Source organism: Triplophysa rosa, linkage group LG16, assembly GCF_024868665.1.
Source record: "Triplophysa rosa linkage group LG16, Trosa_1v2, whole genome shotgun sequence".
Taxonomy (NCBI): Eukaryota; Metazoa; Chordata; class Actinopteri; order Cypriniformes; family Nemacheilidae; genus Triplophysa; species Triplophysa rosa.
The window spans coordinates 16,678,885-16,697,239 of NC_079905.1; the positions used below are offsets into that span (position 1 = coordinate 16,678,885).

At 36.2% G+C, this 18,355-nt stretch overlaps 1 protein-coding gene across 3 annotated transcripts in view; it reads left to right on the top strand.

Moving 5' to 3' along the window:
• The window catches only part of adcy2b (adenylate cyclase 2b (brain)), a 113,180-nt gene that overhangs the window by 9,478 nt on the left and 85,347 nt on the right, over window positions 1-18,355 (top strand). For all 3 annotated transcript variants that reach the window (XM_057354239.1, XM_057354240.1, XM_057354241.1), the window contains exons 2-3: window positions 6,115-6,312; window positions 17,998-18,159. In XM_057354239.1, coding sequence (XP_057210222.1) covers window positions 6,115-6,312; window positions 17,998-18,159 — 360 coding nt within the window. The remainder of the gene's footprint in view (window positions 1-6,114; window positions 6,313-17,997; window positions 18,160-18,355) is intronic.

Here is an 18,355-nt window from a genome sequence, read left to right on the forward strand (position 1 = left end):
CTGTTGCTAAACAGACACTTCTAAACCTAATTATTCACACTTGCATATAATTTGTGGGACACAAATTTCTGTCATAATTCTGACTTTCTTCAGTGAAACACAAAGAAGATATTTTGAGAAATGTGTCCATACATTGAAAGTCAATGGGGCCAATGTTGTTTGTTTACCAACGTTCTACAAAATATCTTCTTTTGTGTTTTTAAGTTATACAGGGTTTGTTATAGTATGTCATGAAGATGAGTAAATGATTAAATAATTTTTCATATTTGGGTGAACTATCCCTTTAACAGCAGATTCTACTGAAAAAAATCTAATACCTACAGTAGATTAAAGGAGGGACCTGGGTCGGGTCTAGGGACCAAAACATAATAGTGACTTGGGTGGGTGGTGACTTCAATTACACGGGCAAGCACCTCTCACATTTTCCTCAGTAAAATAATCTAGTGTTAATCTATGAAATAGGTGCATGTGCGCTCCATCTGGGTTTGATGGGAAGCGAGTGTGTTCCCCACCGGTTCATTGAAATTCAATCTGTGTGCCAGTGTTTCCTTGAATTTGTAGTACTCCCTGGGGTGTCTCTGTAATGGCTGGTGACTCATACAGTGGTAAAGGCATTATATTACTCTGACTTTGCTCCCTCGACTCTCTCGTCATTCAGAACACACACAGACACATACAGGCAACAAAGATGCATCAGCTCATTACATCACCCAGTACACCTCAAATAAACAACTTAAAGGAATAGTGCAAACAAAATGAAAATATTTACTTATGTCATTTCAGATCTACACAGTATATTTTATTTCATCCGTGGGACAGAAAAGCACATATGACAAATATTATGAACACTTTTGTCTGTATAATATAAATGGATGTTTTAAAACCAGGAACACTTCCAACAATAACAAGATGTACTTGTTGCATCAAAGAGTGCAGAACAGTACTCTACTCTCAGCCAGTCTTGTCTCATTGTTCCAAGGTTACCACAGCGTGCAGGTTACAGTTCAAACCTGATGGTAGAGCAGAGAATAGGAAGCGGCGACCTGACAAGAGCTGAGATGATAGAGCTGGATAATGAAGGACGCGGCGATTTGACACTAGATTATTAGATTATTAATGATAATCTTAAATCTATAATTTACCTTATTAGTAAATTTATTTATTTTTTATTTAGCCTTGTTGTGCAAGCACTGTCGAGCTTGTGCAGAGGCAGCAGCTTTTGCCAGAGGGGAACTGGAATCCCCTGGTTGGGCCTGGGTTCTCCTGAGGTTTTTTTTCTCCATTGGAGTTTTGGGTTCCTCGCCACCGTTTGCATACTGTTTTGCACTATTTGCCTGGCCGGGGGGGGCTGCTCTAGAATTAGAATTTTAAAGTTTTACTTAATTAATATTGCATATAGGAATTTATAGTCCGTTTAATATTTGACCTGTGTTTCTCTTTCCTTTATCTTAAATGTGTGCTTTCACTGTGCGTGTGCGTGCGTGTCTGTGTGTGTGCGTGTCCGTGTGTGTGTCTATGTCTATGTGTGTTAGTACGTGTGTGGAGTGTTTTGTATGTGGGTATGTCTGTCTTCTGTGTTTTCACCTTTTTCTTGTTTTTAACTTCGATTGTTTTGCTTATAGTCAATATGTCTCATGTACAGCTGCTTTGTAACAATGAAAATTGTAAAAAGCGCTATATAAATAAAGTTGAGTTGAGTTAAAAGAGTATTAAAATCTCGTCCGCTAAACACTGGGGACGGATGGTGTTGACGCACCATTTACACTCAATTATAGAGCTTCAAAGAAGGAAACGATTGTAAATAATGACGTTCAGTCTGTTCATCACAGAAAGCTGCAGCATTGCAATATATTAAACAGAAGCTTCAATTTATTCCTGTACATAAACTGCAAAAACGCGACCTAAGATGTTAATGATGACTGATGGAGGCAGTCTTTGTTCACTGCAAACCACAATAAAAACCATTGTGGCGTGTCATCTTCAACAAAATCTGCATAAATAATGTAGTTATTAAAATTCTTTATTCTGACTGTATTATTGTAGCAGCCCTGCCTGTTTCTATCTGTCAGCAGTAGATGAGCAGTCTCTCTGCTACACATGTACAGTGACACACAGAACGATGGAGGAGCTCCAGGTAGAAAGAGACTTCATGAAAGGTCACAGTGGCGTGCAAATATTTCATACACAGACTTTCATGTCCTCTGGTTAAAGTCAACGTGAAATTAAAATAATTCATATTATAAATATTATTTATTATTTAACACAATTCATCAGTGAATGTATCTTATAGTCTTCAATTAAAATGTAATAAATTGTTCTTCCTCTGATTTTTGATTTGCAAAATTTTAATTTCGATATCTTGCAGCCCTAATAGCTTTGAAGAAGTGTTACTATTGGGATTTGTCAAGGTGCTTGTTAATCTTTAGCTTTACCTTTTGGATCAAAACATTTCTTTAAAATTTGAAAGCCATGCAGTCAATTCTGGAGTGCATTCTAGTCTGGCTCTATTAATGTAAAGAACGGACACTTCTCAATATCCAGTCATTTTACATTGATTTACAGAACAAATTGATTAACGAATAAACACAAACCTGAAAATGCCATGCTTGTGCTTTGACGGCTGTCAATCAAACTGTCTATCGGTGCTTCCCTCCTTGATATGATGGGCAGAGTAACCAGGCAAGAAGCAGATCCACATGCGGTTAAAGATTTAATTAACACAAAACAAAGTACAACAAAATAAAAGAACAAAGAAACAAGGTGCAAAAGTAATCCGAAACATAAATAAACCAAAGCACAGAAACAACGACTGACAATTGACAAGCGAAACACAAGGGTTTATATAGACAGAACCAAACAGGGTAACAAGACACACCTGGGAGCAAATCAATAGGGAACCCATGAACAAAATAACTACAAAGGACTACACAGGAAACGACAAAATAACTTATAAACTTAAAGTCACCATGAGACAGAAGATGAGGTTGTGAAATGGCTTCTGAAATTTGAAAAAAGTGTAGGGCGGGGCTTTATTTTGCCCTTCCCTTTGTGATTGGTTCGTTGTAATTTGGGCCTGGAGGGGAGGGCTAAAAATGCCTCATCATTGGACAGTCAGTATAGTCCTACCTCTTTTTTGTTGCTGAGGTCATGAAGAGTTGTTGTTGTGAGTGGGAGAGGAGCTTACTGTCTTTGATTAAAGATTACAAGTGCAAATGAATTTTGAAAAAACAATGGTGTGCACGGATAAATCATTTATTATATTCACTGCAACTCTGTGTAAAACACTTAAAATTTGCCTGTTTGATTTCATGGTGACTTTAAAGTCCACATCAGACAGGGGAAAACACAGACCGGATCGTGACACTTTATATGTCATAAACCAACTTACCGGTAAAGCTAATTTAAAGTTGAAACAAAAATAAAACAAAATAACAACAAAATATGCGAAAACAATGAGTGCGTTTACATGCACAAAATAAACGGGTATCTTTCAAAAATCAGCTTACAAAATAAACCTGTTTTCTCGTGTTTACATGCATATCAATAAACCGGCTACGCAGAAAACCGCGTTTACATGGAAATTTGAGACTTGTCAGGTTTCTCGCGTGCAGTGACGTCACCATCGATAGTCCTTCTAGAAATTAAAAATGCTGCGGGAAATCGTTCAGAAGCTGTATGTTTATATCTCTTCTCATGTTCACAGTACCTGCAAATGCAACAATAGTTTTTAATTTTGCTGTTTCTACACCAATTGCGTGATTCGAGAGCTGACTTTTATGTGTTATTGTACTGTTACTTCCGTTTGGGACTTTTACTATTACGCCGTCAGGCATGCGCACAATCAAAACTGAGAGAAAACCGGTAAAGGCGTTTACATGCAGCTCAAAATCAGAGTAATGGGCAAAAACTATCTATGCCGAGTTGTTTTTGCTTACGCCGTTTATGACCTTTCTCCGATATAAGAAAACCATTTTACACGTTTACATGACCTTACACGTTAGCAGCTTATTAAGCATTATCGGAATAAGACTGTGCACTCAATTACTCTTTGTTTAATACAGAATTTTGTGGGTCTCCAGTGTGATTTTAATAGAGCAAAGAGTTGTTTAGTATTTTGATTTGGATCCCGTCTGACAATATTATATGGTTTTGCTTTGATAAGGATACTGGCACTGAAATAGTTTTGTTATATAATATTTAATTTGTGCCTTAATGTTGTTGTAGTTGGAATGGACTCAATGACAAATTATTTTTACGAGCTGAAAGGTAGCAAAAATATTACAAAAATATACAGCAACAAAAAATGCTTTCATACCGTTAGATAGACATCATCACAGCTTTACATTGCTTTTCACTGCTGTCCCACATTTCCCAATCAAAATTACTACCTGTCCCACATTTAATTTGTTCGGTGGCCATGCCCAAATTCACACCCTAAAATGAAGTGTGGACTTATTCGGGTGAATTCGCTAAACAGCGGTCATATTTTTTGCATGCTATCTTATTCACTCACCACTCGCAATCCAGTTTAAGCAGGCTGTCATTCTTCCCAGTAAACAGTCCCAGTTCCAGTAACAAAAGCCAAATTGCGGTAGTCTGCTGCATCCTCCACAACCAGCACTCACAACCGGCCTGCGAGCAGAAGAATTGTTCTATGCAAATTGTGTTCAGAACTAATTATTTGGGCATGTTTGTGCTGATACTTCATTTGCATAACTCCTTTATTGAATCTGGTTTAAAATAACACACATAAATGATACGATCAGCAGCCACCGTAAATTCCACCAGTAAAAACACCACGAAAACATTATACACAAATGTATGTATAAGAGAATGTAATTTTGGTTGGCTACTATACAGTAGTAGACTCTATACAGGTCTGACTGTCTTCGAAGTTGAAGTCACAGACTCTTTGTATTTGACTACTTGTGCCTTCCCATAGAAAATAAGTCACAAATGAGAGCGCATGTCTCACACATTCACTAAGCCACCTCTGAGCAATAAAATGTTCCTCTTGGTTAAAAAGGAAGTTAAGTTATAGATCAGTCCTCTGCGGTTAATTTAATGAATGCGTATAATGTTTTATACGTAAGGAATAATCGACGACGGGTCGTTCAATTATCGAAAGTTAATGCACACCCCGAGGTGGTAATGCCTCGGGTGTGCATTAACTTTCGATAATTGAACGGACCGGAGTCAATTATTCCGCTTATACCACGGTCACAACACCACAAGATGTTGTTCCGATGTTTTATCTCAAGACATTTGTATGGTATTTGTCCCGGAATGCACTTGCTGGTAGGACTAATTTCTTACGCATCTCATCTGAAGGCGTTGCTTGAGTCTGCATATGCAGTTTTCCGAGAGCGAGAGGAAGACAGACAGTGCACGTGCACGCGGCGTTTGCTTCACTGAGAGTGAAAAGACAAATATCTATATTTGATTTGTTTTCGTCGTATTAACACCCCTGTCGTATAAGAAAAGTAGGCTATTAAGAGAAAAAAGTGACACAGAGGTTTCTGCGCCAGCTGCGGTTCTCGCAGTGGCATAGAAAGCTTCCTGTTGTGTGTGTTTTAAGTCCTGTTTACCCATTCCACAGACGAATTTAACATGTTATTTTTGTGCTTCGTGTTTTATCTTTAACCCGCTGATTGTGTCATTTAGTTTGCCGTTACCTTTGATATATGCTTTAGTTTTTTGTCGGAACAGTCCTGTACAGTGCTCTCGCCATTGTTGTTCAAATGTTCATGCTGTCCATAAATATTAATAGTTATTTCTTCTCAGACAATGGAATTTGACTGTCACTTTGTCTGTTGTTAGATACGTATTCACTGGTGGACAGTAGGCTACATTTAAGTTAAACTTGGCGAAGTGATATGGAACTGTAATGCGGTCTAACAGACCTGGAACACCTTCATAGGTGTGCATTTACCGAAACTTAATGCATACCCATAGAATGTTTGTCAGCCAATCAGACTGAAGCATTCAACAGCCCTGTGGTATAAATGTCAATAGTGAATATATCTTGTCTGCTTGTGCTTCGTTCCATTTCGATTCTTCTGCTAGTAAATGCCTCAATGAATAAACCATGAACCTTTTCTTATGTTGCTACAGGACATGGAGGACCACATGGCCTTCATCATCACTGTGCCCACGACCCTGGCCATTTTCTTCACCATCTTCATCCTTGTGTGCATTGAGTCCGTATTCAAAAAGCTTCTTCGCCTCTTTTCCCTGCTTATCTGGGGCTGTCTGGTTGCCATGGGTTACCTCTTCATGTTCTACGGCGGGATCATCTGTCCGTGGGACCAGGTGAGACTTGAGTGACAGCACTTTTTATTTGCTCTCAGTATCTGTCGGTTTCAAACGTATCTTTAACTGTACCCATGCACGCAGAATCAAAAGTGTTTGACATGCACAAAACGTGACGTGCGTCAGTACCGCATGCACGCGGGGAAATTGCTTGGATGGAAAGCGCTAGCAGCGGCAATGAAAACCCGGCACAATCATGAAGATATTCAGCGCGCGGTGTCACTTTCCCTCAGTCATTTGCACAGTAATTCATGAATTTTAGCGCGCGAGCTGTTCAGCGCACTGAATCATTCATTAGTTCATTGAACCCCACTTAACACATGAGTCTCGCTAACGGCTGCACCGCGGCTTCGACACAAATGCACGTCTTGCCGTAATTATGACAATTTACGCTATTTTTGTCCGCCTCTGTAATGAATCAGGTATTAAACAGGCTTGCACGGCTCACACACACGTTTTCTTTTTTGATGTGTTGGGTAGAGTTGGGGAGGTGCAATCAACCAATCTGCCACCAACGGCATGGCAAAAACATCCGTAACTAAGTCGTCTTTTATAAACAGCTCTTGAGCTTTGATATTAGGCCGACTGTAGGAGGAAACATGAGGCATTACGTGCAGGAGCAAATGTAGCTCGCCGTGAGTAATCTAACCGGTTTGTTCGACATGACTTAATAACTTAATGTCTCGGATGGGCCCAGTGTGCTGGAAATGATGAGATATGCATACGTGACACGGAGCGTCTCTGGATCAAAGAACGGTGACACTTTTCCAAGAGCTGCATCTGTGTAGGCTGTGTGGTACCTAAAACATGACATTTATTTCCAACGTTCATCCATAAATATGCCCACCGCCACGCTGCCCTGGAGATCCGTCGCCATCAACAGTGAGGTTACAGGGACCATATTGATAAGTGACCGGAAGATCAGAAGTCATGGTCACGTGTATTATGACTCACTGTCTTGCTAAAAGCGACCAACTTAGACAGAGCTGGTTTATGCTGATTGGCTGGAAAATGTCTGTATTGCTGGCCTAGTCGCCTGCGAAGCTCAGCCAAAAAAGATGGCTGATTATCAACCCTGATAGTATACATACATCTGGGAGACGTCTATTTGATGTCTGCAAGACGTATTTTTTTTATCGTTTGCTCATCTGCCATACCTCTCTGTGACGTCTCCTGTCAGAAGTCATATAGATCATTTAGAATGCCTGTAAAACTGCCTTTTCTAAGACGTTTTTTTGGATTTTTACACAGTAGATGTTTCCCAGATCTTTAGAAGTCGTCATACAGACGTACCTGTGCCATCTGGGTATGGTCTGGGTGCTGCTGGTTGGCCCGAGCAAGCCTATAGTACCAGAAGAAAACTGTGTATTAGCATGCCTATTTATCTCATTGACCGATGCCAATTAACGCCAACCAGTCAAATCTTGACTGCTGGGGTTACAAAAGAAAGTCTTAAGGGGCATTCAGACGATAACTATAACTATAATAGCTTTCCTGTGGCTCAGTGGTTAGAGCATGGTGCTAGTAACGCCAAGGTCATGGGTTCGATCCCAGGGGATTCCACATAGTCAGAGGCGAAATGTATAGTACAATGTACAAGTCGCTTTGGATAAAATGCGCCAAATGCGTAAATGTATAAAAATCATTCTTAATATAGGAGAATAGCGTTCACGTCACAGCTATAATGTTGGAAGATTTAGAAAACAATATCATTAGAATCACTTTCATAGTGTTTTTTTTCCCAGCAAAGCACTTTTGAATTGTTCTCAATGTCACCAGTTGATCGGTAACATGGATAACAACTCCTCATCTGTCCACATGAACTGCGTGAACAACCAACTCATATGCATACCGTACAACTGTTTAAACTTGTATGCGCATATAGCATGACGTAATGGTCATGTGACATTCGTTTTAGATAGTGTAGTGTGGATAGAGATTTTTTTCTGAAAGACGCATGGAAAGGGCAGTATAGACAAGGACTGTTTTTTTATCTTAAAATGCCATTTTAAAACAAAACTAATTGGTGTCTTACGACTGAAATAGCTGTCTGGAGGCGTTACAAATATGGCCGCCAAGTGGGATGACCCCCCTTATGGGACTTGAGCTCTAGAGGGGGCCAAAACTTTGATGAATTCAACATCTTTATGTGACAAAAAGAGTTGATTTCAGTATTTTTGAATAAGCTACAGGCTAATTAGGACTCAAAGTACTGCAGCAATATACTAATTAGAAAGTTTCTGGATGTTTCTGGATGTGCATGAAGTGATCTTATTAACGGGAATGAACGGAGCAGTAACTTCAACAGAAACTCAGAGAGGGCCAATTTAATTTCCAGTTTTTAACCGAACACTACACGCTACGCTACTCTAAAATCCAAGTGCAGTGTTCTTTACAATTACAAATCTGACAACTCTCGCTATGCCGTCACTTTGCTTGAGGGCTAATAAGCTGTACTTTCAATCACTTTGAAACACTCGTAAGGAAAATTATAGAGTCCTGGGCATTGTCACCAACATGGATCAAGGTACTGGTGGAGATGAAAGGCCCTCACGGTTCCGCTATAGTGCAGGCATCATTAATCCACAGCAGCAGTTCTCCATTGGAATCGGCTGTGAAAAGCCAGTGGCCTTTGTATGCTGTACAGAAGAGAGAACATAATTTAGCCTCCGAGCCGGTAGAGGAACAAAAGGGAAGACCTTACTCACCGTACGCCAATCAGCCTGAGGGCAAATAGGCCCCTGAAAAACTCATAGCCCTACGGGTCCCTGTTTTCCACAGTTCAGTGCTAGCAGAGATCGCCATTTAATGCCTTTTGAAGGGCGCAAAAGTGCAATGGGGAACAAATGAAGTGGAGAGAGTGAAGGAGGCAGCTTAAATAAATAAAGACTCAGAGTCTATCATCTTTTATACTTTAAGGACAGGGCAAGAAAGGTGGATGCCTCTTTGTGTCTGTCACTGAGACAAGGTGTGGTGTAGTCCGTAATGTTTATTTATTCATGGTTTAGATATTTATTTATTTATGGTTCCCGTAAAAAAGAATCATCTTTATTCTTGTGACAAAATTGAACTGTTTAATCTGATTAAGGTGTAGTTGTAAATATAAACTACAGATGTGCTGTAAGAAAGTTCCATGATGTCACACCTTTAAATGTGATGTCAGAAAGGTCAAGCCATTTTTTAACGGAGTGTCTATTTACACGGAGTACAAAAAGCCTGCCTTATTGGCAGAGACTATTTACACCAACTCCGCCCACCAATATGTGATTGGAATAGAGAAAGTGTAAGAACGATGCCATTTTAACAGTGAGTCCAGTGGTGAAATGTGTAAAGTCAATATAGCTTGGCACGGCAGACTGGAGTTCTAATCCACCTCTTGCTGAAAATGCTCTTTAACCTTTTTTTATTACCTTACAGATCATAAAGGCATTTGTTTTCAATAAAATTGATTTAAGACTTGAAATTCATTTTTATTCATAAAGTTTAGGTTTAGGGTAAGGTTAGGGGTAGGTGTAGGGCTTTAATATCTCAATAAGTTACCACCATTTTAATAATATTCATAAATATAATGATTTACACTCTGTTATTATTACGTAATGTTTAATGCACAACAACACTGAGGGTGCATTTATCGTAACGTTATCTGCCACTATTTATTAGTAAATAGCATCTAACTACTATTTTTAATTAATCCAAAGAAAATACAGCTATTTTCGGTTAGTGTAAATAGCGTATCGCTAAGAAATGCTGCTATTTTCACTTACATTTACATTTATTAATTTGGCAGACGCTTTTATCCAAAGCGACTTACAAGTAGGAGAGCATATAAACATTTTGCCAACACGCTAAACAGGGGCCTGTTTCAATAAGGAGGTTCAACCAACACCGAGTTAAAATGTGAACTCTGAGTTGATTTACTCAGAGAATCGCAACTCTGAGTTTTCGGTTTCAGAACAGGTGATTTCAATTAGTTCAATCCACTCTGAGTAAGTTCACTCTAGGTTACGCGCGTGCACCATTGATTTAAAAAGCCATCATCAATTGAGCGAAGATAGCACGATTCACCATGGCAACAGCACCAAAAAAAGCAACATGGCGGCAGAAAGCACATGAGAGTGAGGCACACTTTCCGCTCGATTTACTGATGTCCTGAAAATGACTTAAGTTTAAATTAATAAATTGATACCAATAAACAAATACATTAATCATTAAATGAATGAAACAACAGAAATAATAAAAAAATCGTATGTTCTCACTCGCCATGAGTGCTCTAGTTACGCAAGTAAGACGTCATGGTGTATAGGACACCTGTAGGGCGTCAGACTCTCGTGCAAAGTTAGACTGATCGCCGGTTCGAATCCTTCTCTGAACAGATTTCACTTGGAATGGCTGCATGTCAAATTTACTTGTTTATTACCTTTATCGCTTCATTTCTGCATGTATGTCTGTATTTATTCATTTCTTTATTCATGCACTTTATTTATGTGTAAGGATGGATGAGATATATTTTGATACATCTAATTCACTGTAAAGAAAAACGGTACAGTTTTAATAAAAATGCACAGGGAAATGACAAAATTCCACTCGGTGCTCTCCTGAAATCAAAGTACATTCCAATGAATTAATGCAGCCTCTTCATGAATCCTCTATAAAAGCACATATGACATACAGTATAAGTCACTGAGATGGTCTCTGTGTAATCAAAATGTGTGCCATGAATGACTGTATTAATGAATGAATGGATGAGTTACACCACTTGCGCTTTAAAAGGGGGAGGAGATCGAAATAAACTCTGGGTTTACCAAAGAAAACCTGCTCCCGACCAGGTTAGGTTCACAGAGTAAGTTACTATGGTTACTGACTCTGAGTATAAGATACATCTCCTTTAGAAACGGGCTTGAGTTACCCCGCTTTCTCAGGTTTGACATACCTCACATTCTGAAACGGAAAACCCAGAGTTTCCCTCATTTCAGGGTTAATATACTCAGAGTTTTCACTAAACCTCCTTTCTGAAACGGGCCCCAGTACCGTTAGTTTACAAACAGTTCCGTTAGTACTTAATGTAAACAAAACTACTGCTATTTAAACTTCTATTAAAAGCATCTGTCACTATTTTCACTTAGTGCAAATAGCCGCTTCCTTTTTTTAATGTGACAGCACAAACATGAATGATTAGAAAGTGATGCACAAATACATACAGACATTACACAACATGTTTTAACTTTTGTTTGGTGTTCATGTTTTTGTTACTTATTTGCTAAATGGACCCACAGCATTATACAGTTTATAAATTAACAACATTTATATTTGTGTAAAAATACTTTACAAATGTTTACTTTATTCTAATTACAAGCAACATAGACAACATATATGGTTAATATTTGTCATTTACCTCATTTCTTTTTTTATAAAAAAACTACTAAAGTGATAAAATAGTACTGAAAAAGAAAAATCATTTAATTTTATCTTAAATAAAATGTCTGATGTAAAAAAATCATAATTAATTTGTAAGTAAAAAAACATTGCACAAAACAAACACTGGACAGGTGTTCAGAGAACCAAAAACTACATAATAAAGGATTAAAGGATTTTAATACATGATGTGAAGGCAAAGAACCACATGACGCGAAGGTGTCTTGTAATGCACACCTTCCAGCCAATCAGAATTGAGTATTCAAGCAGACAATGGTATAAGATTAAATATATGTTTATATATATTTAATCAGTGTCCTTTTTTTTATCAGACAGGTGAACATTTTTTTTGTCAGTTAATTTCAAATGTTGATTAAACGGTGCATTAAACGGTTTTAATGCACACCGTCCAGCCAATCAGAATTGAGTACTCAAACAGTATAAGATTAAATATTATGTTTGCTTTATATGATTTACATGCTCTATTTGAGTCATTTGTAAGTCGCTTGGGATAACAGTGTTTTCTAAATGGTTATACTGTATATAAATGACATGGGTCAATTTGGTTATTAAATCTGAATGTTTACAAATAATATTATATACTTCTTTGCATTATACTCAGAAAGCCAATTGCATCACATAATACAACTAAGTTCTGTTTCCTGTTATTTTTACAAGTAGCAGGTCATGGGCACACACTGAACACAGATGACACCATTTCCTGAGAATGCCCCAATTTAAAACAGCCTGAGACACAACACACCATATCTCAAATATACTCCCATATTCCATTTCCAAAAGCAGAGCAGACTGGTTAACTGGACATTAAGATCCCAGTAGAGCACATAATGTTATTCATTAAAAAAAAGTGAACCTGTTAAGTGAGCTTTATTTATTTAATACCATTGGTTGCCTAGGCAACCCTTGTGCATTACAATATGTTAAGGATTTCTTATACCAGTAACATGCCAGACACTATAAAGAGCAATATCATACTGACGTCATATAAAATTATCACCTGGATATAAAGAGGTTTATGTTTTTCATATAGACAGGACGCATTGCATTGTGCTACGTTTGTATTTCTATCCATTCAAAGATCCTGTTATGGATCGCATTCTGAAGCCAGAAATTGTCTTTGAATGATAAGACTCTTGAGCGCCACATTAATAATGAACAACATTTTTTAATTAGACTTGTTAATATTTCAAAATACTTCCAGATTGGATTAATGCTACGTTCTGGAAAGAAATTAAGAGACCATTCCAAATTAGCCTTTAATAAGCATAACTGTATGGTGGTCATTTCATTTCAGTGTCTGTTGAATTCCAACAAATGCAAAACCTCAGGAGTGACAGAAAGTCACCCAACAGCAATATAAAAGACGCATGAGATTAAAATGTGATTACAATTCCATCAAATATTCATTCATTTTCATATGTTTAAAAATTAATATAAAGATCTAAAAACATCAGTTTGTCAAGGGTTTATTTTCTGCAAATAAATGCTTTATTTTTGTTTGGGTTTTGGGAGAATTGTTGTTAGTAGGCCTAGTTCACAGAATTATATAAAAATTATTATTTTATTTAAACATACCTAATAGTTTATTCAGAAAAAAAACTGAAATATTTGTAGAATTTGTAATTTTTTGAGAACTGTATTGCTACAGACTACACAACATGTTTTAAATTTTGTTTAGTGTTTTTGTTACTCATTTGCTTATTGGAGCCACAGCATTATACAATTTTTAAATTAAGATGAAATTTATATTTGTGTAAAAAAACTTTACAAATGTTTACTTTATTCTAATTACAAGCAACATAGACAACATATATGCATGGATAATATTTGTCATTTACCTCATTCATTTTTGTAAAAAAATACTACAAAAAGTAGTAAAATAGTACTGAACATGAAAAATCAAAATGATTTATTTTTCATAAATAAAATGTCTGACTTAAAAAATAATAATAATTAATTTTTTAGCAAAAAAACATTGCACAAAACAAACGCGAGACAGGTGTTAAGAGAACCAAAAACTACCAATACGTTTTTTATTGGTATTACCAATAAAATAAATGTATTTTAATACAAACAAAAACAAGTAGAATTCAACTTTGCTTATTCTAGTTCTGTTTCCTGTTCTTTATGTAATGACGTCATATAACATTTTAGGCTGTTTAAAAATTCATATGAAGATCTAAAACATCAGTTTATTCAGGTTTTATTTTCTGCAAATAAATGCAAATAAAAGCTATATTTTTGTTTGGGTTTTGGGAGAATTATTGTTAGTAGGCCTAGTTCACAGAATTATTTTAAAATGATTATTGTATTTAAACATGCCTAATAGTTTATTCAGACAAAAAATATTTAAGAGTACTTAAGAGGGGAAACATATTTTAAATATCATTGCTGTCCTTTCGAAACCTCTGGTGATTAAATTTGCTATTTCAGGAAATGGATTTTTTTTTAATTCACAAAACCCATGGACAAACATAAAGGGTGACAAATAATAATGATTTATGGCAAAAAAATAAAATCACAGAATATGGAGATTCCAAATATATTACTTGACGTATTGTAGTATTTGGTCATGCCACTATTAGAAAAAGCTATAGTCTAAGATACTGTTCTGTGACAAAAATTAGTTATAATTTGTCACTAATAATTTAGTTGTTGATAGTTAGATATTGATAATTGACTAAAAATGTGTTGCTACTTTGTTACGCCCCTGCTTGCTTTTTTTAAGGAAACTCTCATTGATAGCCAGTTCTCTATCAGTGCACTCGTATCCTCTTGTCTGTAGTTCTCAGACATAATGGTTCTGCTGGCACCCTCAGTGTCAGGATTTACTGGGCGCCAGTGGCTGGACGACGAGAGAATGTTTGGGATTCTGCAGGTGTAATAACTGGTCTGGTGCAGGATAAGAGCACTGAATTGAACTGCAAGTCTTAATCCTGCTAACAGATAGACCAGAACCTCAAGCAGACTTGAAACTGGCAAGCAATCGGTTCATGGGACAGATTAAACATTTAACCTTGCCAATTCTTGTAGCTGACGTCCAGCTCTTCACAACTTTCACAACCCACACAAAACTATGAGTCCAGGTCAAGGCAATTTTTGTAGCTTTGTTACAATAGATATTGTTTCAATTCAGGTGTATGGAAAATGGAGCTGTATTGTAATCTGTAAAGCATGACATAACATATAATCACCTTGACAGATATTGTATTCAAAGAGCATACGTGACCCTGGATCACAAAACCAGTCTTAAGTAGCACAGGAACATTTTTAGTAAAAGACAAAAATACATTGTGTGGGTCAAAATTATCGATTTTTCTTTTATGCCAAAAATCATTAGGATATTAAGTAAAGATCATGTTCCATGAAGATATTTTGTAAATTTCCTACCTTAAATATATAAAAACTTTATTTTTGTGAGTGGATGGTCTGCCACAGTGCCCCTGATTAACAACTTCAAAGGCAATTTTCTCAATATTTAGATTTTTTGCGCTCTTGAGTTTTAAACGGTTGTATCTCAGTCAGATATTGTCCTATTCTAACAACTCATATATCTATAGAAAGTTTATTTATTCAGCTTTCAGATTATGTAAAAATCTCAATATGGAAAAATTGACCCATAAGACTGGTTTTGTTGTCCAGGGTCACATATTTTAAGTGCTTTTTTAATGAATACTTTCAATTCAGTGTAATCCAGCGAATTTAATGCTGTATGAACCCTGAATTTTACATGTGACCATACAGTATGTGTTTTTGCACATGTGATTTTCTACATTATACTATGAAGTATTAAATTAATAATTACTGGGTTTAATTAACTATTAAATTATTAATTATTTTAATTAATCTTAATTCATAAATCAATTCTATATTTTTACTTTTATAAAGTCATTTAGAAATTGTATCATTCAATAATATAATTAAATCATTCAGCTATAGTGTCTATTCTAAGATGATTTTTGTTTGAAATAATTAGTCAACGTTCACAAAAACAGTGGCAGTATCTAAAATTAATAAACAGCGTATGCATAAAATCAATGTTACTCAATATTATTACAGCATGTACTTTAAACACTGAATATCGCTGTAAATTTCTGCTTTGCATTTTAGAACACTCAGTTTTTATATCACATTTAAATGAGAGTACAAGCAAAAATTAACATTTTAAATTACGTACACAATCAAGAGTGCAAAGACAAATCATTTATACCATTTCTATGTGAGCGTGGATGGCAAACAAACAGACTTCTTAAAAAAACTAAACAAAAATAAGAATGCTCGACTCTAATCTTCTTCTGCACCTCTACTCTACAGAGTGGAAGTAGCGATCGATAAGACTGAAGACAAACTTTGTCTGAATGAAATCACTGGTCTGCCGTCTGTTTTCTTTTTGGCATTGTGTGTGTGTGTGGTCTGTGAGGGTGACCAAGCCAGAAATCCATTAGGCTGCCATCCGGTGCCCTGCCTGCCATTCCACTAGTACTAGATGCAAAGACAAAACAAAACAACACTCATAAAAAAAACTCAAGCTTTGGAATATTCATGAGCACTTTTTTGCTTTAAAAACCTGATGAAATATGCAGCTTTGACACTAACGTAAAGAGCCATAGATCATGGGAAACAGGATTTCTGTTGTTTTTATGTTCAAAGAGGTCAGACAGGAAAAAATAACTAGTTCTCAAAAAACTAGTTGAGAAAAAAAAGAGACAACCTGATGCAGTAAGATTTTTGAGTTGTCTTAATGATTGTTTCAATGTTTAGCCAACTAAGATTTGTTCATTTATGTAATGCCGAATTATATATTTTGCAAACCAAGTTGGCAAGTTCGCACAACGGAAATAAAATTTCGATTTAACTTTCAACTAATTTTTAACTCATTATTATATTATATACATCCTCAACTTATTTAGAGATGATGCGTGACTTAAGTCTTAAAGTGCAAGTGCTTATGTATTTTTTTTGGTTAGGTTGGTGCCCCTGAAGTCTTGGTGCCCCTGCGTACTCGCCAAATTGTCCATACGGTTAATGCGACCTGCAGTGTAGGCCTATAGATAGAAATAGCTCATTCTAAGATAATAAAAACATAACGCTTCGTTAGTCTTTATACACCTCTGAACACATAGTTATGCATATTATATTGCATTTCTGTAAATAGATCCTCCAAAAAACTGCACTGTAAAACTATGCTGTAGTTTTGTTGTAGGTTTGCCAGTAACTTACTGTAGATTTAATTACGACTTAATACTACTTTCCTATTAGTATTGATGGTAAGATTTTACTTAAAGCCTTTAGGTATAATGCATTATTAAGGGTTATTAAATGGTATGACGCATTATAATTGTTCATAATGTGTGTTATAATTCTTTACAACAACATTTAATGTATTACAACCAAAATAAAAATGGGAAGTGTAACAATGAATTGATGTGAACTGTGAAGTGTTATAATGTATAAACTGTAGGTTCAATTAGATAAGTAAGGTGCATTACAATGCATAATTAATACAATAAAACTACTTTTATAATGCATTATACAGATATGCTATAAGTAAAGTGTTACCGTATTGTTTTCAATTTACTTTAATCAAAATTAAAACATTTTGACTTTTGAGATTCAAAATGAGCAAGCAGAGTCTGGTCTACTGGCATTAGCACAAAAAATGACATTCTTTCTTAGCATTTTTGTTTTGTTTTCTAGTAAAAACATGTAAAACTTCCTAAATTAAAATTATATTTACATAAGAAAAGTGGCCTAAGATATTTAGTCTTGTTTTGTGAAAGAAATTATAAGAACTAGGTAAGTTTATGTTTAAAACAAATTTGTAAATGAAATCTACAGTAAGTTACTGGCAAACTGATGCAAATGTTTTACAGTGTACATGCTGGTCTTTCAAGCAATTTGTATATGTTGTCTGTGAAACATATTTTATTGAATCATATGGCTGGTTCCAGGAAACAGAAATAATCTAAAACGTGGCTCACGCTCTAAAATTTCCCAGCTTGGCTCGTGAATATTTATTATGCGACTTAATATTCGCTCCTAAAATATACTGTAAGTATCATTACAACTATAATGATTATGGCCAATTTAGGGACTTCTATATATAATATAAATCTAATTATAATAGCTGCTTCTCCCCATCTGTTTCACATTAATCCTTAATAACCAAAGGAGCTTAGCTCTTTCTGAATGGTGTTAAAATCGTCTGTGGATGTTAGATGTCAGTCTGACGCTCTGTATCTCTGTTCACAGGTGTCGTTTTTCCTCTTTATTGTGTTTGTGGTTTTCACCATGCTGCCGTTCTCCATGAGGGATGCCGTGATCGCTAGCGTCCTCACTTCATCTTCCCACACGCTAGTGCTTAGCATCTATCTCTCAACCACAAGCGACTACATCGAGCCTCTCGTCTGGCAGGTAAGTCTGTGTGTGTTCATTTAGTTGGACTGGAATTGTGTGAGCTGTGAAAGGAACAGCTAGTATCTAATAATAAACGGCCACAGTCTTTGAGCACTAAAATGTCACAAGAGACCAAAAAGTTTGTCCTGTAAAAGCTAGTGTGAGTTAGTGGAATAAGAGAATATGAGTCAGAGAGAGTGCGTTTGGCTGGAGG